A 25,659-nucleotide genomic window follows, 5' to 3' on the forward strand; every position below is an offset into this window, starting at 1 on the left:
CCCGGCCTTTCCACTCTTTCTTTAATGAGAAGGGGGCTCTTGTAGCCCAGGCTGGCATCCAACGTCCTCTGTAGGCAAGGGAGACCCTGAACTTCTGACCCTAGCCTCCACATCTCAGATGCTGGGAAGGCAGGCTCACACCACCAGGCTCACCATTAATTTTTCTGCTGCCTCTACTGCCCTGCCTGGCTTCAAACTTGAGGTGATCCTCCTGCCTCAGCCTCTGGAATCACACCTGTAAGTTAGTTCTCAGATGGCTTGCTTCTACTTGAGTTCTGCAGGCCGAGAATGTCCCTAATCTCCAGATTTCAAACACAAACTACATTAAAATCCAAAGCTTTTAGAGCACCAGAAGATAAGGCAAGTGTACAATTTCATACCTGGCCTCGTGATGGGTCAAACAGATATGTACAAAGACAAGAAAAAGATGACAGCCAAAACTATCTTCAGTGGCTCAGCAAGACGGCTAAGTGTGCAGAGGCTTTTGCTGGCAAGCCAACTCTGAGCCTGACGTTTGACCCCCCAGGGCCCCAGTAGACAGAGGAGAGAAGTGGCCCCTGCAAATTCCTCCACATACATGGTCCCCAAAAACAATAAACAAAAAAAAATAATTATTTTCAAGCCATGTGTATGAAGTATAGATGAAATGTGAATGGGTTTTGTATTTATACTTAGGTCTTATTTGAGGCTAGCTCATTTGCATATGCAAACATTCCAAAATTGTGTGAAATAGTTTAAAATCTGGATTAGGGAAATTTAACCAGAAGAAATATCCTCAGGGCTGGAGATATGGCTTAGAATGTTTGCCTAACAGTGCTCAGAGCCCTGGTTCCATCCTCAGCATCTGGCGGGTGGGGCAGAATCAGCTTCTTTCCCCAAGTTTAGGGAGGTAGATTTAAGAATACTGTGGCACATGAGAACTGTCTCCAAAAACATAAACCTAAGAAATTACTTCAAAGCTAGGTCTTGGTGGTGCACAACTTAAATGCCAATACTTGGGAGTCAGAAGCAGGCGGATCTCTGAATTTGAGGTCAGCCTGGTCTACAAAATGAGTTCCAGGATGGCCAGAGCCTCACATAGAGAAACCCTGTCTTGTAAAACCAACCAACCAAACAAACAAACAAACCAAAATAAGTAAATAAACAATAACTTCAGGGAGGGCGTGGTAGTACACACCTTTAACTTCAGCAATTGGGAGGCAGAGGCAGGTGGATCTCTGTTGAATTTGGGGGAAACCTGGTTTACATAGAGAGTTCTAGGACAGCCAGGGCTATGTAGAGATGTTATCTCAAAACAAAAAGTAAACAAACAAAACCCTTTTACTACTGTATGTATTATTTATTTATATTTATATTATTTGTTTATGTTTATATGTATATTATTTATTATTATTTATTACTGTATTTACGTGCGTGTATGTGTGCACATGCACAGTAGGGCGTACAACGGAGGTCAGGAGTTGATTTTCTCCTACTACATGCGTCCTGAGGATTAAATTCAGATCATCATCAGGCTTGGGGCAAACGCTTTCATCCAATGAGCCATTGCAAGCTCTAACATAGACAGGGCTTTGGAGGCAAGCAAAGCCGACTACTTCCCAGGGCCTGTATAAACCTTACGATCCTAGCCAGCGGTGTGCCCACCTCCCCGCGGGCCTGCTCAGCTAACTGGTGTCTTGCTGAGACCAATCGAGGGGGAGTCCTGTGTCCACGGCTAGAGCAAGACTCCCCTGCTGGCTTCCCAGTCCCCAGGCTACTTCCTGCCTAAGCGATTACCCTTTCACGCAGCCCCAGGAACTTTTCAGAGCACAGCCAAGAATCATCCGGACGGGCTTCTTACAACTCATAAGACCTCGAACAAAGCATCGGCAGGTGGAACTGGGGTTTCAGCTCTGCACCTCATGGTTCCTGAACGCCCAGGCTACCATCCCCCAAGTAAAATCCATTTACTTGGATTTTAAAATATCTCTGGAGAAAAGGGACACGGATCACATCCCAGAGGAGCCCAGGTGACCAAAGAATGGCAGCGCAGTCCCACGGTTACCAAAGGAACCTGGATTGTTTTAAGTCCTTTCGCCGAAGAAAGATGTCATAGGGTCATCTGGGCTGGGTTTTGAAGTATGAGTAAGAGGTTGTTAGCAGAAAAGGGGAGGCGCGTTCCAGAAGAGGACAATGGGAAAGGGCAAGAGGCGAGGCGAGGGAATGAGGGCACACCAGGTGGAGGTTAGCTGGCAGTGGGTAGCATGGGTTTGGCTCGCAGGGCCGGGTATGTGGTGGCCCCTTCCTTTGTACTTTTACTTCCTGCACTAGGGTGTCAACAGCGGGCGCGGCGTGACGGAACCTGCACTTCACAGAGGGAATGTGTCTTGTGACGGGCAGGCCAGTGATCCCGGGGACAGAGCAGGAAGCCAGTCAGGTCATCTGCATTCCAGATGACTAGCCTTTAAGGAAGCCACGGGCTGGGAAGGCAGGTGAGCAGAGTTTCGTACCCTGTGAAACATACGGGGGCGAGGGAGAGACAGGTAGTGTGATCTGGATCGCTGAGGCTGGATCTAGAGACGGAAGGGAGAGTTGAGCTCCTGCCTTCGGAAGGGCCCAGGACACCTGGGTCCAGGAGCCCTTGACAGTGCCTGAAACAACGCAAAGGTCAGCCGGACGCTGACAGCATGGAAGGACGGTGTTCACTGAAAGCAGGAATCGAACTTAGGATCTCATGCATGCCAGGCAGGCTCCGCACATCCTGAGCCACATAGGCTGCCCACCCAGCTCTCTCAGAGGGTTCCCAGCAGTCTCCCCACTCAAGCCACGCCCCTAGCTCCACACTGGGGGATTCTGGGTACCGTTTCTATCTTTGAGCCACACCCCTAGCTCCACACTGGAGGATCTGGGCAGCATGAGCTACATGCTCGGTTCCTGTCCCGCTGCCTTGGATTATTGCAATGCGGGACTGTGGGTACCACCTGAAGGCATTCGCCAGGACAGCCCACCACAGTCTCTTTAACTCTAAACACCAACGACGCTGTGCGTGGGAAGACCTCATATAGACTGAGCGCAGGACACTAAGGGATTCTTTATACGCAGGTCACGCTTGCTGGCTGCAGGCAACTGCTGGAAGCTGCTGGGAGTTTTCAGATCTTGGCCTCTCACACGGTAGATCAGGCCCTCTGGCAGTCTGCGGCCTCCAGCCTTGATAGAGGCCATCTCTCTACATAACACAGTAAGCAGAGGTTTACACACTCGTGTAGGGCTATGGCCTGGGGCGGCCACCTTTCAGGTTCATAACAGTTCACTAATAAGCAGTTGGAAGAAATTTCATCCATCCTGTTATGGGCCTGGCTACAGGCCAGTCAGCTCAGAATGATCTCAGGAGCCCTGTGCATGTCTCCAATGGTCCCCAAGAAGATGGTATGAGAGCCAAGCATGTGGCCAACCCGGCTTCCATGGCTGGTGGACTCCATGTCACAGCATGGGCGGGAGGCTGAGGTGACAGTTTTCCCATATGGATTTGGAGGCTCAAGAGCGTAGCCTGCCTTTACTGTCATTGTCATCAGAACAGCAAGATGGCTCAGTAGGTAAAGGCATTTGCCACCAAGCCTGATAACCCAAGTTCAATCCCCAAGAACTCGTGCGGGGGAAGGAAAGAAGGCATCCTCCCAACTCCATATGCACACTGTGACACACAAATTCCCACCTCACCCCCAATAAACAAATGTAATTATTTTTATTTTGTGCTTTGTTTTTTGTTGTTGTTGTTGTTTTTGTTTTTGTTTTTTGTTTTTTGAGACAAGGCTTCTCTGTGTAGCCTTGGCTGTCCTCGACCCACTTTGTAGACCAGGCTGGCCTCAAACTCACAGCGATCCACCTGCCTCTGCCTCCCGAGTGCTGGGATTATAGGCGTGCACCACCACGCCCAGCTTTGTGCCTTGTTTTTAAACAAGACTTTGTTAGGAAGCCCAGGATGGACTTGAATTTGTGAGTTTCTTGCATAGCCTCCCAAGAGCTGGGATTAGAGGTGTGATTCCCAGCCTTAAAAAAAAAAAAATTAAACAAACAAACATTGGTTTAGCAAGTCTGAGAAAGCGAACTGAACTAGGCTGTCAGGCTGGAGGGCAAATGTTTTGACCTGCGGAGTCATCTCACTGGGCTTAGCTTGTCTTTTAAGCTGCTCTTTAAGGGCTGAAGAGGTGGTTCAGGGGCTAACACACCTGCTGGGCAAGCATGAGGGCCTGAGTGTGAATTTCTTTCATCCAAGAACAAAGCCAGGTGTGGCGGTGAGTGCTGGGGTGGGGAGGGTCAGAGACAGGAGGATTGCTGAGGCTTGCCAGCTGCCTGCCCAGCTCTAGCTTCCATGAGAGACCCTGTTTCAAGGGGGAAAAAAAAGTGGACACAGATACAACAGGGCACCTGATGTCCTCTCCTGGCCTCCACGTACACACTTGGGTGCATGTACTTGTCTGCACATGCACACCAACACTCTGCATTCATAGTCACACACATACATACAGATTTACATGCATACTCACACACCAAAAATAAATAAATGGCACTCTGTGTCAAATGTGCCATTTAGATTGTGTGTGTGTGTGTGTGTATGAGACATCAAAATAAAGAGAAGACTTTAAGAGGGGAGGAACAGGAGATGGTAACAGAATAAGAATTATATCACAGTTTCTCCCATACAGAGATCCTAGGTTTGAATAGACAAACAAAACAACAACAACAACAACAAAAAAAACCCAAAAAAACAAAAACCAAACTAAAACAACAGCAACAAAAACTCAGTGGGGCATGCAGGAGAGATGGGTCAGTAGACAATGTTACCATGTAAGCATGAGACCAATCTTTGGCTCTCCTGGACCCATGCAAAGGCTGGGCAGGCATGGTGACTGGTAATTCCAACACTTGGAGGGTCCCCTAGGATTAACTAATTGGCTGAGACCAGCAAACTCACCGGTGAGAACCCCCCTCCCCCGCATAAAGTGGGGAAAACCCAATGTCAACTTGAGGCCTCTATGTGCATTGGCACACATGTATGCCACACATGTGACCATGCTAAAAGACCCATATCCTTTTCTAAATGCATGCATGTATACAAATAAATAGATAGACAGTTAAATGTAATAAGATAATTAAAAGTAGCTAGGCACCACGGTATATGCCTGTAGTCATAGTGCTTGGGAAACATAGACGGAACCGGTTGCAAGCTAGCCTGGTCTCCCAAGAGAATTCCAGGCTAATGTGAGACTCTGTCTCAAAACAAGACAAGCAAACAAAACCAACCAAACAAGAAAAATCAAGAGCTGGGCATGGTGGTACAATTCCTGTAACCCCAGCTCTTGTCGGGAGCGGGGTGGGGTGGGGGGAGCAGAAGGACTGGAAGCACCACGGACAATCTGTGTTGTGCAGCCAGTTCAAGGCCAACCTGGCCTACATGGGACCCTTTCTCAAAACACAAAACAAATGCGACAGAAAAGGGGACTATGGTAGGGGACTTTGGGAAGATGAAGATGGTGGTGGGGTGAAGAAAGAGTCTAGGAGGGCAAATATGCAGCAAGTTCAATAGGATCACGGTGATATCCATTATCTTGTATGCTAACAATAAGTAAATAATTGAATAGTAAGAAATTAGTTAACAACAACAAGAAATAATATAAGTAATAATAAAACTGTCAAAAGCACTACTCATGATCTTGGCCGTTTTAAACTTTATTGTTCATAGGATATTAAATAAAGGCTATTTGAACACAAGGGAAGGGGACACCTAACCCTAACCGAAGCCCTTCAAGTCTGACAACCTAACTCTGTTCTCAGGCACGTGGTAGAAGGAAAGGAAACACACACAGACACACACAGACACAGACACACACACACAATGTTACACACAGACACACCTCTATTTTTTTTTTAAAGGAATAAAGGAGGAAAAGCCTTAGTGATTTTGTTCCTTCCCTGCAGTGGCCTTAGACTCTGGCCCTGATTTGGAGGAAAACAAAACAAAAAGGAGGAAAAAGGCAAAAGATAACCTAGAACCTTGCCCTACATCCCTGCATTCTTAATGGCTGACTTTCCTGAATGACAGGACCTGGGTGGTTTCCTGAGGACATCAGCTCCACCAGAGCCAGCCATCTGGAAGGTCCCTGCCCGTGCTCCTGGCTTCATACTCTCTGAAACCCACCTGGTAATGACAGGCCAGCTAATGAACAAGCATATCAGACGCCCCTATTGGGTGTCTGGAGTCATCATTAAGGTTAACTATCATGGTACAAGGTGATGGAGTGGAGGGTACTGGAACTGTTGGTCAAGATGGATGAACTACAACCACCATTAGTTAGAGCCACCAGTGAGGAGCCGGGGAGGTGGCTCAATGGGTCACTGCACTTGCTGTGCAAGCGTGAAGACCTGAGTTCAAATCTTCATTATCCATACAAAAGCTGGGTGTTGCTAGTGACCGTATGCACCTCTAACCCTAAGGCTGGTGATGGGGGCAAAGAGGAACACTGAGACTCCAGGCTCAAAGAAAGAGGGAGAGGGAGGGAGGAAGGGAGGGAGGGGGGGGAGAGAACACCCCCAACCAAACCACCCCACCAAGAGTAAGATCAACCACCAGCCAGAAGAAATGGCCTTTGTATGTGCACTTGGAGTGGGACATCCATGCAGGGCACCAGAGGAACGAGCTCAAGACGAAGCAGACTGAGGAGGTAAAACAGTGAGTCAAGTCACCACTGTTAATGGATCTGCAAGGTGAAGCTGGCCCTGTGTGACCCAGGGTTGTCCTACAGGTCACTTCCTTCCAAATTCCAATTTTGCACTACTTTCTGGTATAGGGTGGTGGGACCTTTAGACACATGGAGCTAGGTGCATGCCTGCCATCCCAGCACATAGGAGGCTGAGGATTGTGAGCTGGTTGGTAGCCAGCCTGGGCTATACAGAGTTCAAGGGTAGCATGTGCTAAAGACTCTGCCTCAACACATCCACGCTACCTACTGAAAGGCCCACGTGAATTTCATAGATACTGAAAGAGCGTATGCTTTTGACTGAATCAAAGCCAGGTGCTTGGGCCAGCAGAATGGCTGACAGGGAAAGGCCCTTGCGGCCAAGCCTCAAGAAGAGTGTCTGACCCCTAGAGCCCACATGGTGGAAGAAAACCTCTTCTCCAAGTTGTCCTCTGACCCTCACACAAGGCATGATATGTGTACGCCTTTTCTCTCTCCTTCACTACTCCACTAAATAATTATAAAAAAATAAAATTAAAAAGGCAGGGGCGGGTTGGGGGGCAATGGCTTGTACCTGCTATTCTTGCAGAGGACCAGGGTTTGGTTCCCAGCACCTATAAGGTGGCTCACAACCATCCCTAACTCCGGCTGCAGGGAACCTGAAACCCTGCTGTGGCCTCCTTGGCCCCAGGCATGCACCGTGTGCACATACATACATGCAGGCAAACCCTACTCATACACATAAAATGAAAAGAAACAAATCTCCGATATAAACAAAGCAAGCAATCCAGATGTTGAACTACGGAGGTCCTAGCAGAACAAGCCCCCACTTCAGGTCAGCATACCCAGGAGTACAGCTGCCTGCTTTTCTTCTGGATATTTGTTTATTCGTATATTTAAAGTCACTTGCTCACGTAAGCTCAGGTTGGTCCTGAATTCTCTTATGAAGCCTAGGGTGACTTTGAACTTGATTCTCTCCCATTTTCACCTCTCGGCTACTAGGGTTACAGGTACCCCACCACGACTGGTTTATGTGGCACTGTGCATGCTGGAGGAGTGCTCTGCCAATTGCACCTGAGCCCCACCCCACTTCTGGGAATCTTTCCTGTTTTGTCTTCATTTGTTTCCAAGACAGAGCCTCACATAGCCCAGGCTGGCCTTAAACTCACTACGTAGTTGAGGATGACCTCAAACTTTGATCCTCCTGCCTCTGCCTACAGAGAGCCAGGATGACAGGTGAACATTTACATAGGTTTCTGCTTTATGTGGTACTGGGTATCAATTTTTTTTTTTTAAAAAGTTATGTCGACTCAACTGGTCACTCAGATATCAAAACTAGGTGGTAAGATGGCCAGATGAGTCAAGGTGGTGCCTCCGAGCCAAACAACCTGCGTCCTATCTTCAGGATCCATTAAATAAACACACTAAAATACATTTAAATAAAATCAATGTTAGTGTCTTGAAATAAGGAAAGTGGTTGGTTGGGAGAAGATATACTCAGTGACAGTGAGTGCACATCAGAAAGCTTCCAAACCTCGACCTCGGGGGCCCTGCCCGCCCCTTAAAACAAAAAGGGGCATGGCTGGAAAGATGGCTCAGCACTTAGGAGCAAAAGCTACTCTTGGAGAGGACCCGGATTCAATTCCCAGCACCCACACTGTGTGGTTCGCAGCTGCCTGTAACTCCAGCTCCAGGGACGTGATCTGCTCTTCTGGCTCCCGTTGGCACTACACGCATATGGCACATATACACACTTTCAGGCCAAGTCACACATAGAATAAAAAAATAAACCCTAAAACAGAGAGACAAGAGCCAAGCTTCATGAGTGAAACCAAGAGCACATGTCAGTAGAGGTGGCCAAAAGGAGGACAGAGGGTTTTTTCTTTCAACAAATAGAAAAGCATTCTGTCCCGGGCAAGAGCAGGACAGAACTGGTGCACACAGAGTGCCCCTCCTCCCCAGGGGGGATCTCTTTTCTTTGATGACTTTGGAAACAAGTCTTTTGACTCATTGCATTTCTGGAAAAAGATACACAGACTGGAGTCAAGGTAGGGGAGCCCCGGAAAGATGTGCCATGGGAGGGATGCTCTGGTCTGAACTTGCCCAAGGGAGCAGAAGAATAGAAGGCCTTATTGTTTTCAGCCTGGTGGAGGGTTGGCAAGATGGCTTAGCAGGTACCGAGGCTTGCTGCCATGCCCGACGAACTGAGTTTGAGCCCTAGGATTGACATGGTGAAAGGAGAGAACTGATGCTCCCCAGGTGTTCTTTGGCCTCTACATTTGCACCCCCACAGCCGTAAATAAATAACCTGGTAGTACCTAACTCTTTGATAACCTGTCCCCTAGATAACACGCGCCACAGCAGAAAAAGGATCCCTGGAGGAAAAGGTGGACCACACTGTCACTCAGATTCTGAGACATGTGAATTCCAGCTGTTCCTATCTCCCCACGTGTGGCCTTCACAGAACCGCACAGCCTTGAGACAGCTGTAAAAGGCCAGGTCTGGAGGCTAGGGAGCTGGCTGGGCAGTAAAGTGCTTTCCGTGCAAGCATGAGGCTGTCAGGAAGGGTGCCCAGCAGCCATGGAGCAAGCCAGGTCCGCAGGAGTGTGCACCTATAATCCCAGCTTTGGGAAGGTGGAGACAAGGCAGGGATCTTAAAGGCTTACTGGCCAGCCAGTCTAGCCAATCAGGAAACTCCAGGTTCAGTGAAAGACTGTGACCCAAGAGCAACGGAGGGCGATTGAGGAGAAGACTTGACGCCGGCCTCTAGGCTCCACTTTTGTGTGTATGGGTGTGTGAGTGTGTGCACGCACTTGGACGTGTGTGTGCTTGTGCACATGCATGCACACAAACACACACTCACCACAAGTGCTGACAAACTATGAGCCATGGGTCAGATACTTGAATTTGTAAGTAAAGTTTTATTGGAGGAAGGCCACATCCACTCATTTATGTGTGATGGGCTGGTGCTTTGATCAACTGAGTAGCTGCAATCGATTCTGTATCCTCAGCCTAAAACATTTACTCCCTGGCCTTTTTCTTTTTTCTAATTACTGTTCGATCAAGCCTGTCCTCGTTTTCCCTTTCCTCTATCCCAACTCTTGCGTACTCACCATCATTTTCCTCTCCCAACTTCCTGTGTTCTCTGAAATCAACCAAACCAACCAAACAAAACCCCCATGGAGTAAGCTTACTGTTCCGACTACTGTATGCACCTGGGTGACTGGAGCATGGGTGGCCTCTTAGGGACCACATCCTTGAAGAAAACCAACTCTGCTTCCCCCAGCAGGCACTGACTTTGGCTGGCTTGATCTTGTGCTTGCTACCAGTTTGCTGGTCCCTCTACTGTATCTAATTGGCTAGTTCCAGAAGGGAGGGCCAATTTTCTACCGTAAAAACAAACAAACAAACAAACGGCTTGCAGGAATCAACATCAGGCAAAAAACACCTACTGTTGCTCTTGACAGCAGAAGGGATTAGGATGAAGGACAGGCAGAGTGGGTTAACAGTGGGGAAGCACCACTGAGGGCCAGAGGGCTAAGCTTGCACACAGGGAGAGATTGGCCCCTGAACACCTAAGAAGGATGGCTATAGTGGCTTGGAAGCAAAGGGCATGCACTGGCTGCTCTTGCAGAGGATTTGGGTTCAATTACCAGCACCCACACGAAGGCTAACGACTGTCTCTAACTCCAGTACCAGGGTAGCCAGTGCCTTCTCCTGACCTCTGCAAGTCTCAGGCACAAATCAGGTACGAAAACATACGTGTAAGCCAAACACTCATACAAAGAAAATCAAAACAGTATCAAAAATTCTAAAATTCTTTTAACTGAAAAAAAAAAAAAAAGAGCCAACTAACTATTCATGCAGGTCAGCAGCGGGCTGGCAACATGGCACAGTGAGTAAAGACTGCTACCAAGCCTGACCGTTTTGAGTTCAGTGCCCAGCCCCAGGACCCATATGGTGAATCTTGTAAGTTGTCATCTGACCTTCACAAAGCTCCCCCGCCCTAAATAAATAAATAAATAAATAAATAAATAAATAAATAAGCAATAAGCAATAAAAATTTAAAAAACTGTAAGTCAGCAGCCAATTCCTACTATAGGAAAATTCCAGAACCTTGCAATGGCCTTCATTAGTATTCCTTTTACAACTACAATGGCGTGAGCGTGAATATATTTTAACATATCCTGTGTGCCAAGGTCAGGGTGCAAGCTGGGTATGACGGGGCGGGGTGGTTGAAGGGATATTTTCTTCTCCCTACTTTTGTCTTTAAAGAGACAGGGTCTTGTTGTTTTCGTTGTGTGTGTGTGTGTGTGTGTGTGTGTGTGTGTGTGAGCTTGTGCATGCGCGTGTGAATGTGTGTATGCATGTTTCCCGAACATTCGGATACACATGTGTGGGTGCCAGTACAAGGGGCTGTGTGTCCATCTGCGAGCACAGCATTTGGAAGTCAGGGGTTGACGTTGGGAATCGCACACGATCGCCCTCCCACATTACTCACTGAAGCAGAATCTCCCAGCCGAACCCAGGGCTCACCGGCATGGTTTGTCTCACGAGCCAGCTTGCTCAAGGGCTCCGCTCTCTCTGCCTTCTGAAGCCAGAATCACAGGTGAGCTGCCAGCCTTGCATTTATGTGGGTTCTGAGCCTGAGCAGCAAAACGTTCTAACCATGAGTCGTTTCCCAGCCCCTGTCAGGTGGGTATCTGAATACCCGGGTGCTGGAAGGGTTATAAACTGCAGGGACAAAGGTATTTGACAGGCTGCAGTACAATGTATCCATTTGTTTATTAATTTTCATGAAGCAGGTTCTCATGTAGCCCAGGACGGCACTTGAATTCATGATGACGCTGAAGATATCTTGACCTCTGGATCCTTCTGCCTCCACCTCCCACAGGCTGAGATTATATGTATGTGTCACCACACGGGTTCACTTTTGTATCCTTTTACATTGCAGGGGGGGGGGGCAGTAAAGTGTGCCATTGCCATCAGGCTTAGCAGCAAGCACGGCCATCTCCTGAGCCACCTAGTTAGCCCTCACCTATTTATTCTTTACAGTAAAATTTTCTCCAGAGAGCCCAGGTTCATAAATGTTCTGAAGAGTCCAACATCCTCATCATCTCTTCCTTCTCTGGAGTAAGCGAGTTTAAATCTACCACGCAAACTGCAAAATGCTGGAAAAGCACCGCACACAGCGAAGCCCTCACTGTGTAATAACTGGGAGCGGTTAGAAGCCAAGGGTTCTGGAGTGGGGAGGTAGCTCAGCCGGTAAAGCATTAGGACCTAAATTTGGATCTTCAGCACCCGCTTTAAAAGCCCCGCTGTGACTCCAGCGCTGGGGACGGGGAGTCGGGAAGATCTCTGGCGCTTACTAGCGGTGTCCAGCAAGCGCAAGGACCCGAAGGTGCTTGCTGCTACGCCTGGCAACCTGGGTTTATGTCGGAAGGACCGACCCAACTCGGTCAACCACACTGTTCTTGTTTTTCTCAGCAGCTGCCAAGGCTCACTCCAGCAAGCTTTGCCTAAGGAGGACTTCCTGTCCCATGTAGTAGTGCCCCGTATCTCTGCCTCAACCCTCGCCACACCTGGCTTTGTAACTTTCTCCTGTGGGGCACTAATCTAAGTCTATAGCCGACTTTACTCTCCACGCGCAGCGATTCCCTATTTAGCCCAGGCTGGCCCTGAATTCAGCACTGCTAGCTTCAGCCTCCAGAGCAAGAGGCTATCTTATGCCACGATGGCTAGTTTATCCATGTTTCTTCAGAGCTCTCCAAAGTTGCTCTTCCTTGACCTTACGACTGACTCAGTTTCAAATTCTTCCTTAAGATTCTGTCCCAGCGCCAGCAAGGTGTCTCAGTGGGTAAAGGCACTTGCTGCCAAGCCTGCTGACCTGAGTTTGATCCTGGGAACTCACACGGTAGAAGGAGAGAACTTCCTGCTGGCTGGCTGACTTCTACAAACACACTGGGGCAGTGCCATGTGTGCTCACAACAGACAAAATAATACACATAATTAAAAATTGTTTTTAATAGCTCATCCCATGGGGTCTGGGGAGATGGCTCAGAGGGTAAGTGTGGGATGTACAAGCATAAAGGTCTGAGTTCAGGTCCCCAAGTAAAGGCAAACCCAGACACACACACACACACACACACACACACACACACACACACACACGTGTTTCCAGTTCCTTTCCTGCCAACACATTCAGTCCGGAATTCACTGTTGCTGTCAACTTTACACTAATTAACATATTTGTGTGTGCAAATGTGCCACAGTATCCATACGGAGGCTAAAGGACAATATATATGTAAGAGTTGGCTTTTTCCATTCTTTTTTTTAAAGTATTTATTTATTTTTTATTATTATGTATACAGTGCTCTGCCTGTGTGTACACCTGCAGGCCAGACGAGGCATCAGATCACATTATAGATGGTTGTGAGCCACCATGTGGTTGCTGGGAATTGAACTCAGGACCTCTGGAGGAGCAGTCAGTGCCCTTAACCTCTGAGCCATCTCTCCAGGCCCACTCTTTCCATTCGTCAGAGTCCCAGTACTAAACTTGGGCAATCAGGTAGGACAAATGCTTTTATCCCAATGAGCCATTTTGCTGTCCCAGTTCCCATCAGTTTCAAAAATGTTTTTAATCAACCAAAAAGAAACCTACAACTGTTCTCGGTTGTCAGTCCCACTACTGGCAACCACAAAGTCACTGTGTCTATGGGAAATGCCCACTCTGGACACTTTTAAGTTCACTCATGTATCAGAGCTTTCTTCCTTTCTTTTCATTACTGAATAATATTTCATCACGTGGATAGGCTACATCAGATCAGCACGGACGACTGGTTTATCTCCATTACTTGGCTTGTATGAACAATCCTAGGAACGCCTGTGCACAGATGGACCCTGGCTTCCAATGGTTTGTCTTACAATTTCTAAACTTTATGACTGTATGAAGCAATATTCATCTGTCCAATAGGAACTGTATTATGAGGCTGGTGAGATGGCTTGGTAGATAAAGCCTCACATACCTGATAACCTTGCTTTGATGCCTGGGACCTATATAACAGAAGGAGATAATTGACTCCACAAAGTTGTCCTCTGACCTCCATCCACTGAGTACCATGGAAGACATGTGTCCCTCTTCCATCTCCCCCCGCCTCTCTCTCTCCCCTCTTCCCCCCCTCCTCTCTCTCCCCCCCCCTCTTGCTCTCTCTCTCTCTCTCTCTCTCTCTCTCTCTCACTCACACACACACACACACACACACACACACACACACACACCGAACAATAACAAAAAAGAAACTATATGCTTCTTGCTAGATTGTATTACAATGTAGTTTTTCTTTCAGTGGCACTAGGATTCTAGGGCTTTCATGAGCAGAAGGCAGGCACGGTACACAACCCTAGCAGCCCCATTTTTACTTTTTGAGACAGAGTCTCACTAGGTTGTCCAAGGTGATCTCGAACTCATGCTGAATTTATGACCCTCCTATGGCAGCTTCTCAAGTAGTTGGAATGTTAACCCTGTGCCACCAGACCAGGTTTTATTTACTTATTTAAAATTATCTTCTAGGGCTGGAGAGATGCCAAACCTGGCAACCAGAGTTCAACTCCCAGGGCTAACACGGTAGAAGGAAAGAACTGATTTTCCCCAAGTTGTCCCTGTCTCCGGCTGGCCCCTCACACATGCTCACCCACCATGTACACATATGCACACATCCCTCTGCACACATAATACATACAGTTAAAAGCTTTTTTAAAAAAAAATTAGCTCACAAAGTAACAGATTTCTTTCTTTCTTTCTTATTCCCCCCCCACACAAGACAGGGTTACTCTGGCCTTGGTTGTCCTCAAACTCAGAGAGATCCACCTGCCTCTGCATCCCCAAGTGCTAGAATTACAGGCATGTGCCACCGTGTCTGGCTGTAATAGGTTTCTTTATGATATTTTCATACTTAGTGTTGGTGCATCTCCACACTTATGTGTTTTATTACTTCCCTCATCTCACGGGACTCTTTCCAGTTTCCTTGTCTTCATTCCCACCTAGGAGACATATATATATATATATATATAAAATAATATATATAATTATATACATAATTATATATTATAATATATATTATATATTATAATATATTATATATAATATATTATATATATAATTATATATAATATATATATATATATATATAAAATAATTAGAAGCAAAGACCCATATGTTCAATAAAACGTGGTATTGTGAGCAATGGGCCCAGCTTCAAATGTACTCCAACTCCTGAGGGGCTTATCAGGATGCTTTCCCACAAGAAATCAAGGACTATGGCCGGGCGTGATGGCGCACGCATTTAATCCCAGCACTCAGGAGGCAGGGCCAGCCTGGTCTACAAAGTTGAGTCCAGGACAGTCAAGGCAGAAAGCCTGTCTTGAAACCGCCGCGCGCCCCCCCCCCCCCACAAAAAAGCATTATTACGTGGTGTATGCACACCTCTGTGAGTACAGGCGCATATGCCGGTGTTGTCGAGAGGAGGAGGACAGTGTGTGTCCTGCTCTGACACTTTCTTTCTATCTTATTCCCCTGAGTAAGTGTCTTTCACTAAACCCGGGGCTTCAGTGGGAGCCGACAAGCCCCCAGGTCCTACCATACTGACCCAAGGTGACTCAGAGACTTTCCACCCCCACTCCAGAGTGCTGGACTCAAACATGTGCTCACACAGGAACGCCAGCAAATGCAAGTGCTAGCATCTTTACGCGGGTTCTTCTGCTTACACGTCAGGGGCCCTCACCCACCTAGCCATTGCTGTAGTCTTGCCATACAATTTTATAGAGCTCTGTATTCCTTCCCTCTGGCTTAGACACTTAGTTCTAGGTTTAGCCCCAGGACTGTCAGAATTAGTTTTTCCAAAGCAACTGGCACCATTCTAAATTCCTACCCAGAAGTCCAGAAGGTTCTCAATGACCTCATTCTGACCTTCTCTCCTTTCTTTTCTGGCTAGAAAATTGGAACCTGCAGCCTCTACCCCTCCCAAACTTCCGTTAGCCCTACCTTGAGCCACTTAAAGGAAGGCTGCCGTGACCCATCAGCTACCACACCACATAAGCACCACACTCCCGTTTCCCTTGCGGCAGATACCCAGCAAAGCTCAATAGTTTTGCTCTATAATCGCAGAACAACAAAAATCACCAACCGGGATATATATATATATATATATATTTATATATATATATAAAACTTTATGACTATGACTTGTATCCCTATGAATCTGCTGCATTAAAAGAGTAACAGAATGGGCTAGAGAGATGGCTCAGTGGTTGGGAGCACTGACTGTTCTTCCAGAGGACCCGGGTTCAATTCCCAGCACCCACATGGCAGCTCACAACTGTCTGTAACTCCAAAAATCTGACACCCGTAGACATACAATGCACATAAGATTAAAAAAAAAAAAAAAAAAAGAAGTAACATAAGATCCTAGACAAACTGACATATTGAAAATGTAACCCATACAGTATTTCTTTAAATACAGTATGTTCTTTTAGAACACCTTCCCCCCCCCCCCAAGATATGGTACAAGTCAGTGTATCTGATATTAATACTTTGTTTTTCTACACGGGGGGTCTCATGTATAGCCCAGGATGGCCTCAAACTCACGGGCAGCCAAGGAAGCCCTTGAACTCCTAATAATCTTGCCCCTGGCTTTTGAGTGCTGGAGTTACAAGCTTGCACCACCACACCCTGACTCACATAGTGCTGGGGATGGAACCTGGGCTGTGTGCAGGAAGGACAAACACACACCAAAGAAGCCACATTCCAGCACAGCCTGACTGCATTTCATACTTCATTGAAGGGGTGACTCTTACTCACAAAGGCAGAGAAACCAGCTGAATTCAGTTTACTTACAACTTGATTTGAATGAGAAAGAGAGAGAGAGAGAGAGAGAGAGAGAGAGAGAGAGAGAGAGAGAGAGAGAGAGAGAGAGACAGCTGTGTGGGCTAACCGCACCAAGATCTCAGGGAGTACGTTGTTTTAAAGTTTCCCTCCCTCCAATAGCTTGGCTGCATTCCTCCCCTAAAAATAAATTCCTTCAGGTCCCTCCAGAGCCACCCCTGAACTGTCTTGCACCTGGTGAGAGGGTTTTTCACAAGGGTTCCTTTCGGCAGGGAAGGTGTGAGCTTAGCAAGCGAGAAAGAAACAAACCGGGCTTGGGTTTGGACAGGATTTGGGGCTTTTAAATAATTTAAGGCATCTGAAGGTGAAAATTGCTGGAAAGTCACAGATGGTGTTGAAAGCAATGGACTAAGGAGCCCTTGATACAAGATCACAAACTATGTTAAACTCGTGGTAGATAAACAGAGGGCGGCACCGCTGCTTACCACAGCCAGGGTGCCTGGGGTGGGTAAGCAGTGCAAGTGGCCAAATTGCTACTGTGTGACAAGAATGCAAATTTCACCCAGCTATGCAAAGGAACAGCCCCTGGGCCACTTCAAGAGAGAAAGTTCCCGGGGCCATTCACCAATAAACTTAAGAAAGAAACCACAGAACCTCTGAATTTCTCTAACCGGTGACATTGAAAATAGAAACAACCTGGGTGCCCAGCCCTTGAGAAGTGGAGGAAGGGGTTCAAGGCCTTCGCTGTGCCAGTGTGTGAAAGGTGGAAAGACAGAATCCACTTCTCCACGACGCAAAGGTGCACTCTGACCCCCTGAAAATAATAATAAATAATTGAAATAAGCGGCTGGGGAGGTGAACTTGGTGGTGGAGTTTTCCTAGTATGTGCTAGGAACTGGGTTCAAGTCTCAACACAACAAAATAAACAAATAAATGAAAACAAATGATAGAAAACAAAACACAGGACAAGATTAATCCTTTTGAAAGACGTCCTTGTCCCTTTCTCCCAGGAAAGGCTTGGGGACGGACAGAAGTAACACAAACAGGCACAAGTCTAATTACTGACCCAATACAAACAACGAAGACACTCAACTTCCAGGCTCACACCTCCTGCGATCTAGGCTTGGAGGTCAGAGATGACTCAGCGCACAGAAATACTTCCAGCACAAGCCTGCTGACCTGAGTTCGAATCCTAGAACTCAGGGACAGGTGGAAAGAGAATCCACTCCACAAAATTGTCCTCTGGGGGCCGGAGAGATGGCTCAGTGGTTAAAGAGCACAGCCTGCTCTTGCAAAGGACCCGGGGTTCAATTCCCAGCACCCACACGGCGGCTCACGACTGTCTGTAACTCCAAGACCTGACACCCCCACACCAATGCACATAAATTAAAATTAAATAAAATATATATATTTTAAATTGTCCTCTGGCCTCCAACACTGCCTCTCCCCACCCCCCACGCACACACAACCATCCTCTGGATACGGAAGCAGGTCCATGTGCAGAGGTTATGTAACACTGAGTACCAGCCATATGCCAGACATCCCTTTCACATATTACCCCACTCAACCCACATCATGTCTTTACTCTCATTTTAACGAGGATGTTACTGAGGCTTGGTGATGTGACATGGCCCATATGATCGAATTGGGACCAGAAGCCCAGGTCTGATGTGACACTCAAGAAATCTCCCTCTCACACTTCCAAAAGCTAATCATTCATCCATACGCCTGCAAAACAAAACAAAACAAAGCAAACCCCAAACCCTTCAATCTTCAAATCGCCCTTGCTTATCAAGCTGTGTGTATGCTCCCAGCCAAAAAGTGGAAAGGGGCCTTGAACGTCACAGCTCTGGGTCCCAATTTTGCCCCGAGAACTGAGCAAAGACGGAGGAGGGTGGTAAACTTGGAGAAACTTTCTCCCTCCTGGCTAGCGTTTCTTCAAGCCAGCAACAGGTCATTTAAAAAGAAGATAAGAAGAGGACAGCAATAACACAACGCTCTGTTTGGCTGCGAGCAATCAAAGTTGTAGCGCACCTGCTGAGTTCTCTGCCTAGAAGGAAAATCCAGAAAGCAAGAAACAAAACACGCCCAGTTTGCACTGTGTTGCACCCAAACGCTCCTCGTAGGCAAGGGTATCAAGATTTCCGGAGGGCCTAAAGTAATGCAAGGAATTGCTGGGGGGGGGGGGGGGGGTAGAGGCACTCCACCCTTGACCCTGGCCCTGGTGTCCCTAAGCCAGGAGCAAAGAGCTGCATGCAGTTGAGTGACTTTTCTCTCTCCTTTCCAGGAAAGGTGGCTGCAACGTCCAAGGCGCTGGCACAGGGTGGCTGCACTACTGCACCCCCACATTCTCCACTTGGAGCCCCCCTTGTATGGGAGAGGTCACCTGCATGGGAGGTGTGCACAGCCTTGAGGCACCTTTGGAAAAATGCAGTGTACCAGGTAGTTTCCAAAGGGTCCCCGCCACCGGACGCGGCGCTGTGAAAATCGCCGCAGCCCCCCTCACCTCCGCGGGGTCCCTCATAGGCCGCTCTCTGTCCTGCTGGCTCCTGGGTCGCTCTCGCAGCCTCCGCCCGGCCTCTTAGGAGCCGGAAGCGGAGTGCCGTGAAAGATCAAGCTGCGCATGCGTAGGACGTCCCCAGAGGGGGCGGGGTCCGGAAGGGGGCAGGGCCTCGTCAAGAGGTTATTCCTCCAGATGCCTGGGACTTCGGGACTTTGTGCTTAGCTAAGGCGGTCCTTATGTCAATCTCAGCCCTCAGCGTACCTGAATGTACACACTCAGACACGTATGTGCCCTCACACATACAGACACGTATACACACACAAGTACACACCACATGCAGAAACATATAGGAAAAGAGAAAAAGAGCAGAAAGCAAAACAGTTACAACAAAAATTCCAAAGGTAGTAGGCAAGGTGTGAAAAGCACAACAGATTTCTCAGAGTACCGCCCACTGCTAGCTTTAAGCCTCAATCTTGTCCATTGCTTAGGAGTGCCTTTTTCTTCTTTAATAAACTCTCTCTCTCTCTCTCTCTCTCTCTCTCTCTCTCTCTCTCTCTCTCTCTCTCTCTCTCTCTCTCACACACACACACACACACACACACACACACACACCAGACACCCCCACCTAGGAAGCGTCAGACGCCCGCAAACAAGCTGCTGAACATTGAGAAGGGTATCACAGACCCCCGTGGGGGGCGGGGCAGGGTGGGATGGCAGCGAAACTTCTCAATGGGTAAAGTGTTTGCCGCCAGCTTGATGACCTGAGTTGATACTTGGGACCCACATCTTGTAAGGAGAGAATAGTTGCCACAAAGTTGTTATTTGACCTCCATACACACATATGCCATTACATTCAAGTGCCCCCTAACCCCCAACATAGGAGGGGGTGTCAAGGCTCAAGGGGTAGCATTGCTGGTGATAAGCCACCTTAGCTAGGCTGACAAAGTAGTTAATTCAGTAGAGTGCTTGCTTAGCATATAGGAAGCCATGCCCTGCACTGCACAAATTCTCATCCTAGCGCTAAGGTCAAGGATAGAAAATTCCAGAACAGATTTGGCTACAGGGCATCCTGTCTCAAGTAAATAGTTTTAAAAAGTGAATCATAAAAAAAATAAACAAAGCAAAAAAGAGACAATGGAGTGAAACAATGGCTCTGTCCTGAGTTTGAATCCTGACTTAGGCAAGACATTTTTAAAATATATTTTTAAATTGCTTGTGTGTGTTTTCTGACATGTATGTATGGGCACCATGTGCATCCTGGGTGCCTAAGGAGGCCAGAAGAAGATGTTTGTTCTATTGTAACTGGAGTTATGGGTGGTTATGAACCACTGTGTGGGTGCTGAGAACCGGTTATGGGTCCCCTCTGCAAGAGCAGCAAGTGCTTTTAACCACTTAGCCATCTCTCCAGGCCAGGATGACTTCTAGCTAGGCAAAAGAGCACACACATATATAGTCCCAGATATTTAAATGGCTGAAGCAGAAAAAAATCATGTGAGCCCAGGAGCCCAGCCTCCATGAGATAGCAAGACCCTATTTTTAAAAAGAGCACTATAAAACAAAACAACCCCTTCCTCAAAGAACAACAACAAACTAAGAAAGAGAAATATTTAAAGACTTTGGAGGGCTGTGATGTAGTTGTTAAAGTGTTTGTCTGGTGTACATAAAGCCTTGGGTTTCCACCCCAAGGGCTACATAAAAACCTTTGTGGTGATACATACTTGCAATCCCATTCCTAGGTAGGTAGCAGCCAGAGGAGCAGAAGCTCAAAGCATCCTTGGTACCTAGTCAGTTTGAGGGTAGCCTGGGTTACCTAAGATCCTGTCTCCAAAGCAAGACCAAAATTCCTGTGGGCAGCAAGATGGCTCAGCGAGTAAAGGTGCTGGCTGCCAAGTCTGACAACTCCAGTTCGATCCCTAAACGTGATGCAAGGGGAGACCTGACTTTAGGAAGAAATGCTTCACCTTTCACAGCTGTGCTTTGGCAAGTGTGCCACCCCCGCGAAACAGACAGACAGACAGACAAATGCGGAGTTTTTGTTTCAGCCTCAGACTGACTCCTCAGTCTATAAAAGAGAACATGTCTTTGAGCTGTAAAGGTGGATAAGGATGCCCCTTCAAGTCGTTAGGTGTTTGGGGGCAGGGGAAATGCTCAGCACAGCAAGGCTACCTCTTGCGGTTAGCTACACAAAACCTTCACAAAGTGGCAGCCAGGAAACTGGAGACTGCAGGAACCGTTGTCCTTCAAGGATATATTTGTTAGGGGCTCTGATAGCTCTGGCAGGTCACACCCAACAGTTTGCTTAGCTCACTGGATGATTTGGCTCAGGTCAGGGGTGAGCCAATGGGTTTCTCTCAAGAGTTCTCCAGAGAATAGCTCCAGTTTTGTGTTCTGTGCTGTAATGGACTCCCTCCTAGCATTCTTACCGGAATGCTACAGTAGGCAAGACACACAGTAGGGCAGGGTAAAGACGTAGCTGTTGGTAGAGTGCTTGCCTAGACTGTGCAAAGCCTAGAACGCAGCACCGCATAAACTGGATGTGATGATAGAGGACTGTAATTCCAGAAGGACTGAAAGTTCTGGTCATCTTTGGCTACATGGCAAGTTTGAAATTTGGGGGCAGCCTCGGCTATTGGAGATGCTTTCTGAAAGAAAAGAAGAAAGAAAGAAAGAAAGAAAGAAAGAAAGAAAGAAAGAAAGAAAGGTGGGAGAGAAAGGGAAGGATGGAGGCCAAGGGGTGGAAGGAAAAGAGAAGGAAGAGAGGAGAGAAAAAAGAAAAAGAAACCACAACATTACACCTGCTCAAAAGTAGAAAGACAGCTGCTTGGCAGTGGTGGCACACACCTTTAATCCCAGCACTGGGGAGGCAGAGGCAGGTGGATCTCTGTGAGTTCAAGGCCAGCCTGGTCTACAGAGGAAATTCTAGGATAGCCAGGGCTACCTCAAAGAAACCCTGTCTCAAAAAAACTAAAAACAACAACAAACAACAGCATCAACAAAACAACCAAAAAGCAACAATAACAACAGAAAACCCCAAAACTAAGTGGGCTCAAGGGCAACCTGGATAGCTAAATGAGAGTCTGTCTCAAAAAAGTAAAAAGCAGGCTATAGGTGTGTCGCAGTGGTAGAACACCAGCCTAGAGTCCCCAATGAGGGTCAGTTGTAGACTACTGGCCTAACGCGTCCTCTCTCCTGTGTCCAGTCACCATTCCAATAAACATCAGTAGCCACAGGTAGACTGTCCATAGTCCCTTAACTAGCACAATGACACTTTGAGAAGAAGGAGGTGGCGGCAAGGTAGAAACTTGCCACTTAAGTGTCTGGGAGGCACGGCACCAGGTCTGTTGTTCTTACTTTAAGGTCTATGCATACCTTAGCACCCCCAGGTAGTCTTAGATAACTGGGGCTCCTCTGGAGGCATTTTGTCATAACTTTAGGCAAGGCAGGTGCTATTAGTGCCTAGTGGGTCAAGGTTGTTGTTCTGAGGGAATTACTTGGCCCTAAAGGCCAACAGTCCTAACGTCCGGCACTTGAAACTTGAGCTTGCCCGAGTCTTGCCTATAAATACCCTGTAGTTTGAATTCTTGCTATAAATGAATACATGCATGGGTGCGTGAGTGCTTAGATTCACACCCCTCCCCCCACAGTAGGATCTCATGTATTATTACTACCTAACCTACTTCAGTATTGGTCCTCCTGCCTCCACCTCCCTGAGTTCTGGGGTCACAGGCATGCATGGCTCATGGTGGCAGTGGAGCCCAGAGCTTCGCATGTGCTAGGCAAATACTGTCCCAGCTGGAGCGCATCTTCAACATCACACACATGTTTTCTAAGAAGCAACTGCCATATCAACTCCTCTTTAATTCTCTTCAAAATTGGACTTGATTTCCAAAGGGCAATGCTTTAAATCCCAGTGAAAAACAGAGTTGTGTGTCGCCTCTCTCTCTCTCTCTCTCTCTCTCTCTCCTATTAAGCTAGGATTGTTTGTTAAGCATTGACTTCAGGAGTTTTGGGCAGCCCCAGGAAGGAGGAAACTCCATGCTATGGGTTGAACTGTCTCCTCTCAAGTCATACATTATAGCCACTAATGGCAGGCTAAGACCATGGCTCAGTGAAGGAGATTGCCTCCAGGCCTGATAACCTGAATTCTTTTCCCAGAACGCACATGGTGGGAGAAGAGAACCATCCTTCATATCCACACACACATATTCACGCAGAAAATAAAAATAAAATGTAACTGAAATAAAGAGTAAGGTCTTCTTTGGAAATATTTCCTTGCACACATAACTCAGTCTTAAGTCACCGTGAGTTTCAGAATGAATGGACTGGGCCGAGCCCCTACCCCACCGTGATGATGGGTCCTTAAAGGAAGGGACGCTGGAGACAGTAACACAAAGCCCTTTCCTTGCAAGAGTGAGGACCTGAGTTCACTCCTCCAGAAATTATGTAAATAAATAAATAAATAAGTAAATAAATAAATAAGCCACTAATCCCAGTAGGCAGAGACAGTCAGATCCCCGGGGACTTGCCAGCTTCATCAGCAGGCTCCCAGTTCTGTGAAAACCTTGTCTCAAAGAGTGAAGTGAAGCGTGACACAGGCAGACACCCAGAATTAATCTCTAGTCTCCACATGCATGTATACACACGTGATGCATTACATGCATGTATCTACATATGTTACACCTAAAACAAGATGGAAGGGCCCGCGAGGCAGGACTGCCAAGGCTGTCCTTTGGCATACACACAGGAGCACCTATAGGTGCACATGTAGACAAGTACACATATAACAGAACCGGGGGGTGGGGAGAAAGAGAGCGTTTGGGACCCCAGTGTGCACACAAGGAGAGCATTATAGGATGGTGCTGTCGTGAGCGGGAGGAAGGGTTCGGGGGAAACCTGACACTCGGCAGATACCTTGTGTTTGGCCAGCCAGGTCCCAGGACTATGACAAAATACATTTCTGAGATTTTAGCCACTAAGTCTCAGGTATTTTTGTCACCAGATCTGATAAATACCCTGCTTACAGTCTAGAGTCTGCTGGGGTTTTACAAAGGCCAAAGCTGAGAGAGGGAGCTTAGTCACCATCCTCCGTGACTGACTGGTCCCTCCGGTTCACTCCAGCTCACTGCTGTTCATACTGGCTCACAGTGGCGGGAGTGAAATGGGGGGGGGGCGCGCGGGGGGGGGCGTATACCAGAAAATAGAGGGACATTATGAAGGAAGAGGGTTGGCACCCCCATTGGGTGGGTGGATGGATGGGGCTGGACTCACCTGAGCTCAGCAAAGGTTTGCCACACAGAGGACAGTTGGAGTGGCCCGAGAAGGTTCCTCGAACCAGCTGGTGCCCATTGACACACTCCCGCCGCCCTGGGGTGTCCTGACTCTTATCCTTTAGATGCGCTGGACTTTTCCCCTGTGTGGGACAATGACCGGGTCTCAGGCTATCTCCTGCGGGGTCTGGCCCTTTTATGCCCTCCACCTCCATTTATGCAGCCCTGGTTCAAGCGCCAGGGTTCCTGAATCAAGGGTACTTTAGAGAGCTCGAAAAGGAAGGGCGAGTCCCCCCCAAAAGCTCCAGGTCAGGCCCGCCCTCACCTTCTCCTTCTGCCGGGTGACCCTGCTTCGGAGGGAGCTCAGGCTGCGCTTCACTCTGGTGCTCTTGTCAGTCTTCTCACTCTTGCCTGCACCGTCCTCACTCCTAGAGGGAAGGAAGCAGGTGAGGAAAAGCTCCATGCCCTTCCGAGGCAACTCTGGGAGGTGCTCCTGGAATATGCCTCCCCTTGATGCGACCCCCATCTTTGGTTCCCAATTCCCCCATCTTTCCTACCATCCTCCTTTTCTATTTTCTGCTACCCTCTCTTTTCTTCCTCCCCTCCCCCCCCCGCCCCCAGCATCTCAAGCAGGTCTTGAACCCCTGATTATCTTGTCTCAGCCTTCACTGGCCTAGGTGAAGTCAGCTCTCAGGGAACTAGGCACAAAGGCCCTGCTGTAGCCACCTCTGGCAGCTTATGCTTACTCAGACAAGAATTCAAACCAGGTGATGTTGGAGTGAGGTCCTCCAGGTCTGATGGATGTGTGACTCTGACGGGCCCTGGAGAAACAGAGTGGGACAGACATGTAGGTCCCCCAGACAAACTCAGCTCTTATCCTGCATTTCTGCATGTCAGGGCAGAGTACAGGCGCCTCTCGGGTCCTCCCTGAGATCCCGCCAGTGACTGTGGGCAGGTATACAGGGACATGACAACAGCTGGCCAGCAGAGGGCGCCAGTACTGTGTCTTGGGACAAACCACATCAGCATGCTAGCAAAGTCTAACAGATCTTAGGAAACAGACATCTTTTCTTGTTTGTCTCATTCTCTGTTAGGCTTCCTTCGTCTCTCCGTCCTCCTCTGCCGCACCCTCCCCTCCTTCCTCTTTTTCTTTTTATCCTCCCCCTCCACCCCCTACCCAATCTAATTCCTAACCTCCTCCTTCTTTGGCAGAGACTCACTAACATAGCCCAGGTTAGCCTTAAACTCACGCTCTTCTCGTTCTCCCGTGCCGGGAGGACAGGCGTGTATCAGCGC

The 25,659-nt window shown here is 47.9% G+C and overlaps 1 protein-coding gene across 4 annotated transcripts in view; it reads right to left on the reverse strand.

Moving 5' to 3' along the window:
* The window catches only part of ARHGEF18 (Rho/Rac guanine nucleotide exchange factor 18), a gene marked incomplete at its 5' end in the record, with an annotated part of 106,728 nt that overhangs the window by 50,567 nt on the left and 30,502 nt on the right, over positions 1-25,659 (reverse strand). For 3 of the 4 annotated variants that reach the window (XM_084764469.1, XM_084764468.1, XM_084764467.1), the window contains 3 exons: positions 24,365-24,506; positions 24,689-24,791; positions 25,110-25,184. In XM_084764469.1, the coding sequence (XP_084620595.1) occupies positions 24,365-24,506; positions 24,689-24,791; positions 25,110-25,184 (320 nt within the window). Of the gene's footprint in view, positions 1-19,099; positions 19,213-24,364; positions 24,507-24,688; positions 24,792-25,109; positions 25,185-25,659 lie in introns of those variants that run through there. The other variant, XM_084764470.1, reaches the window with a different exon arrangement.

Source organism: Acomys minous (genome assembly GCF_964271855.1).
Source record: "Acomys minous genome assembly, chromosome: 16".
NCBI lineage: Eukaryota > Metazoa > Chordata > Mammalia > Rodentia > Muridae > Acomys > Acomys minous.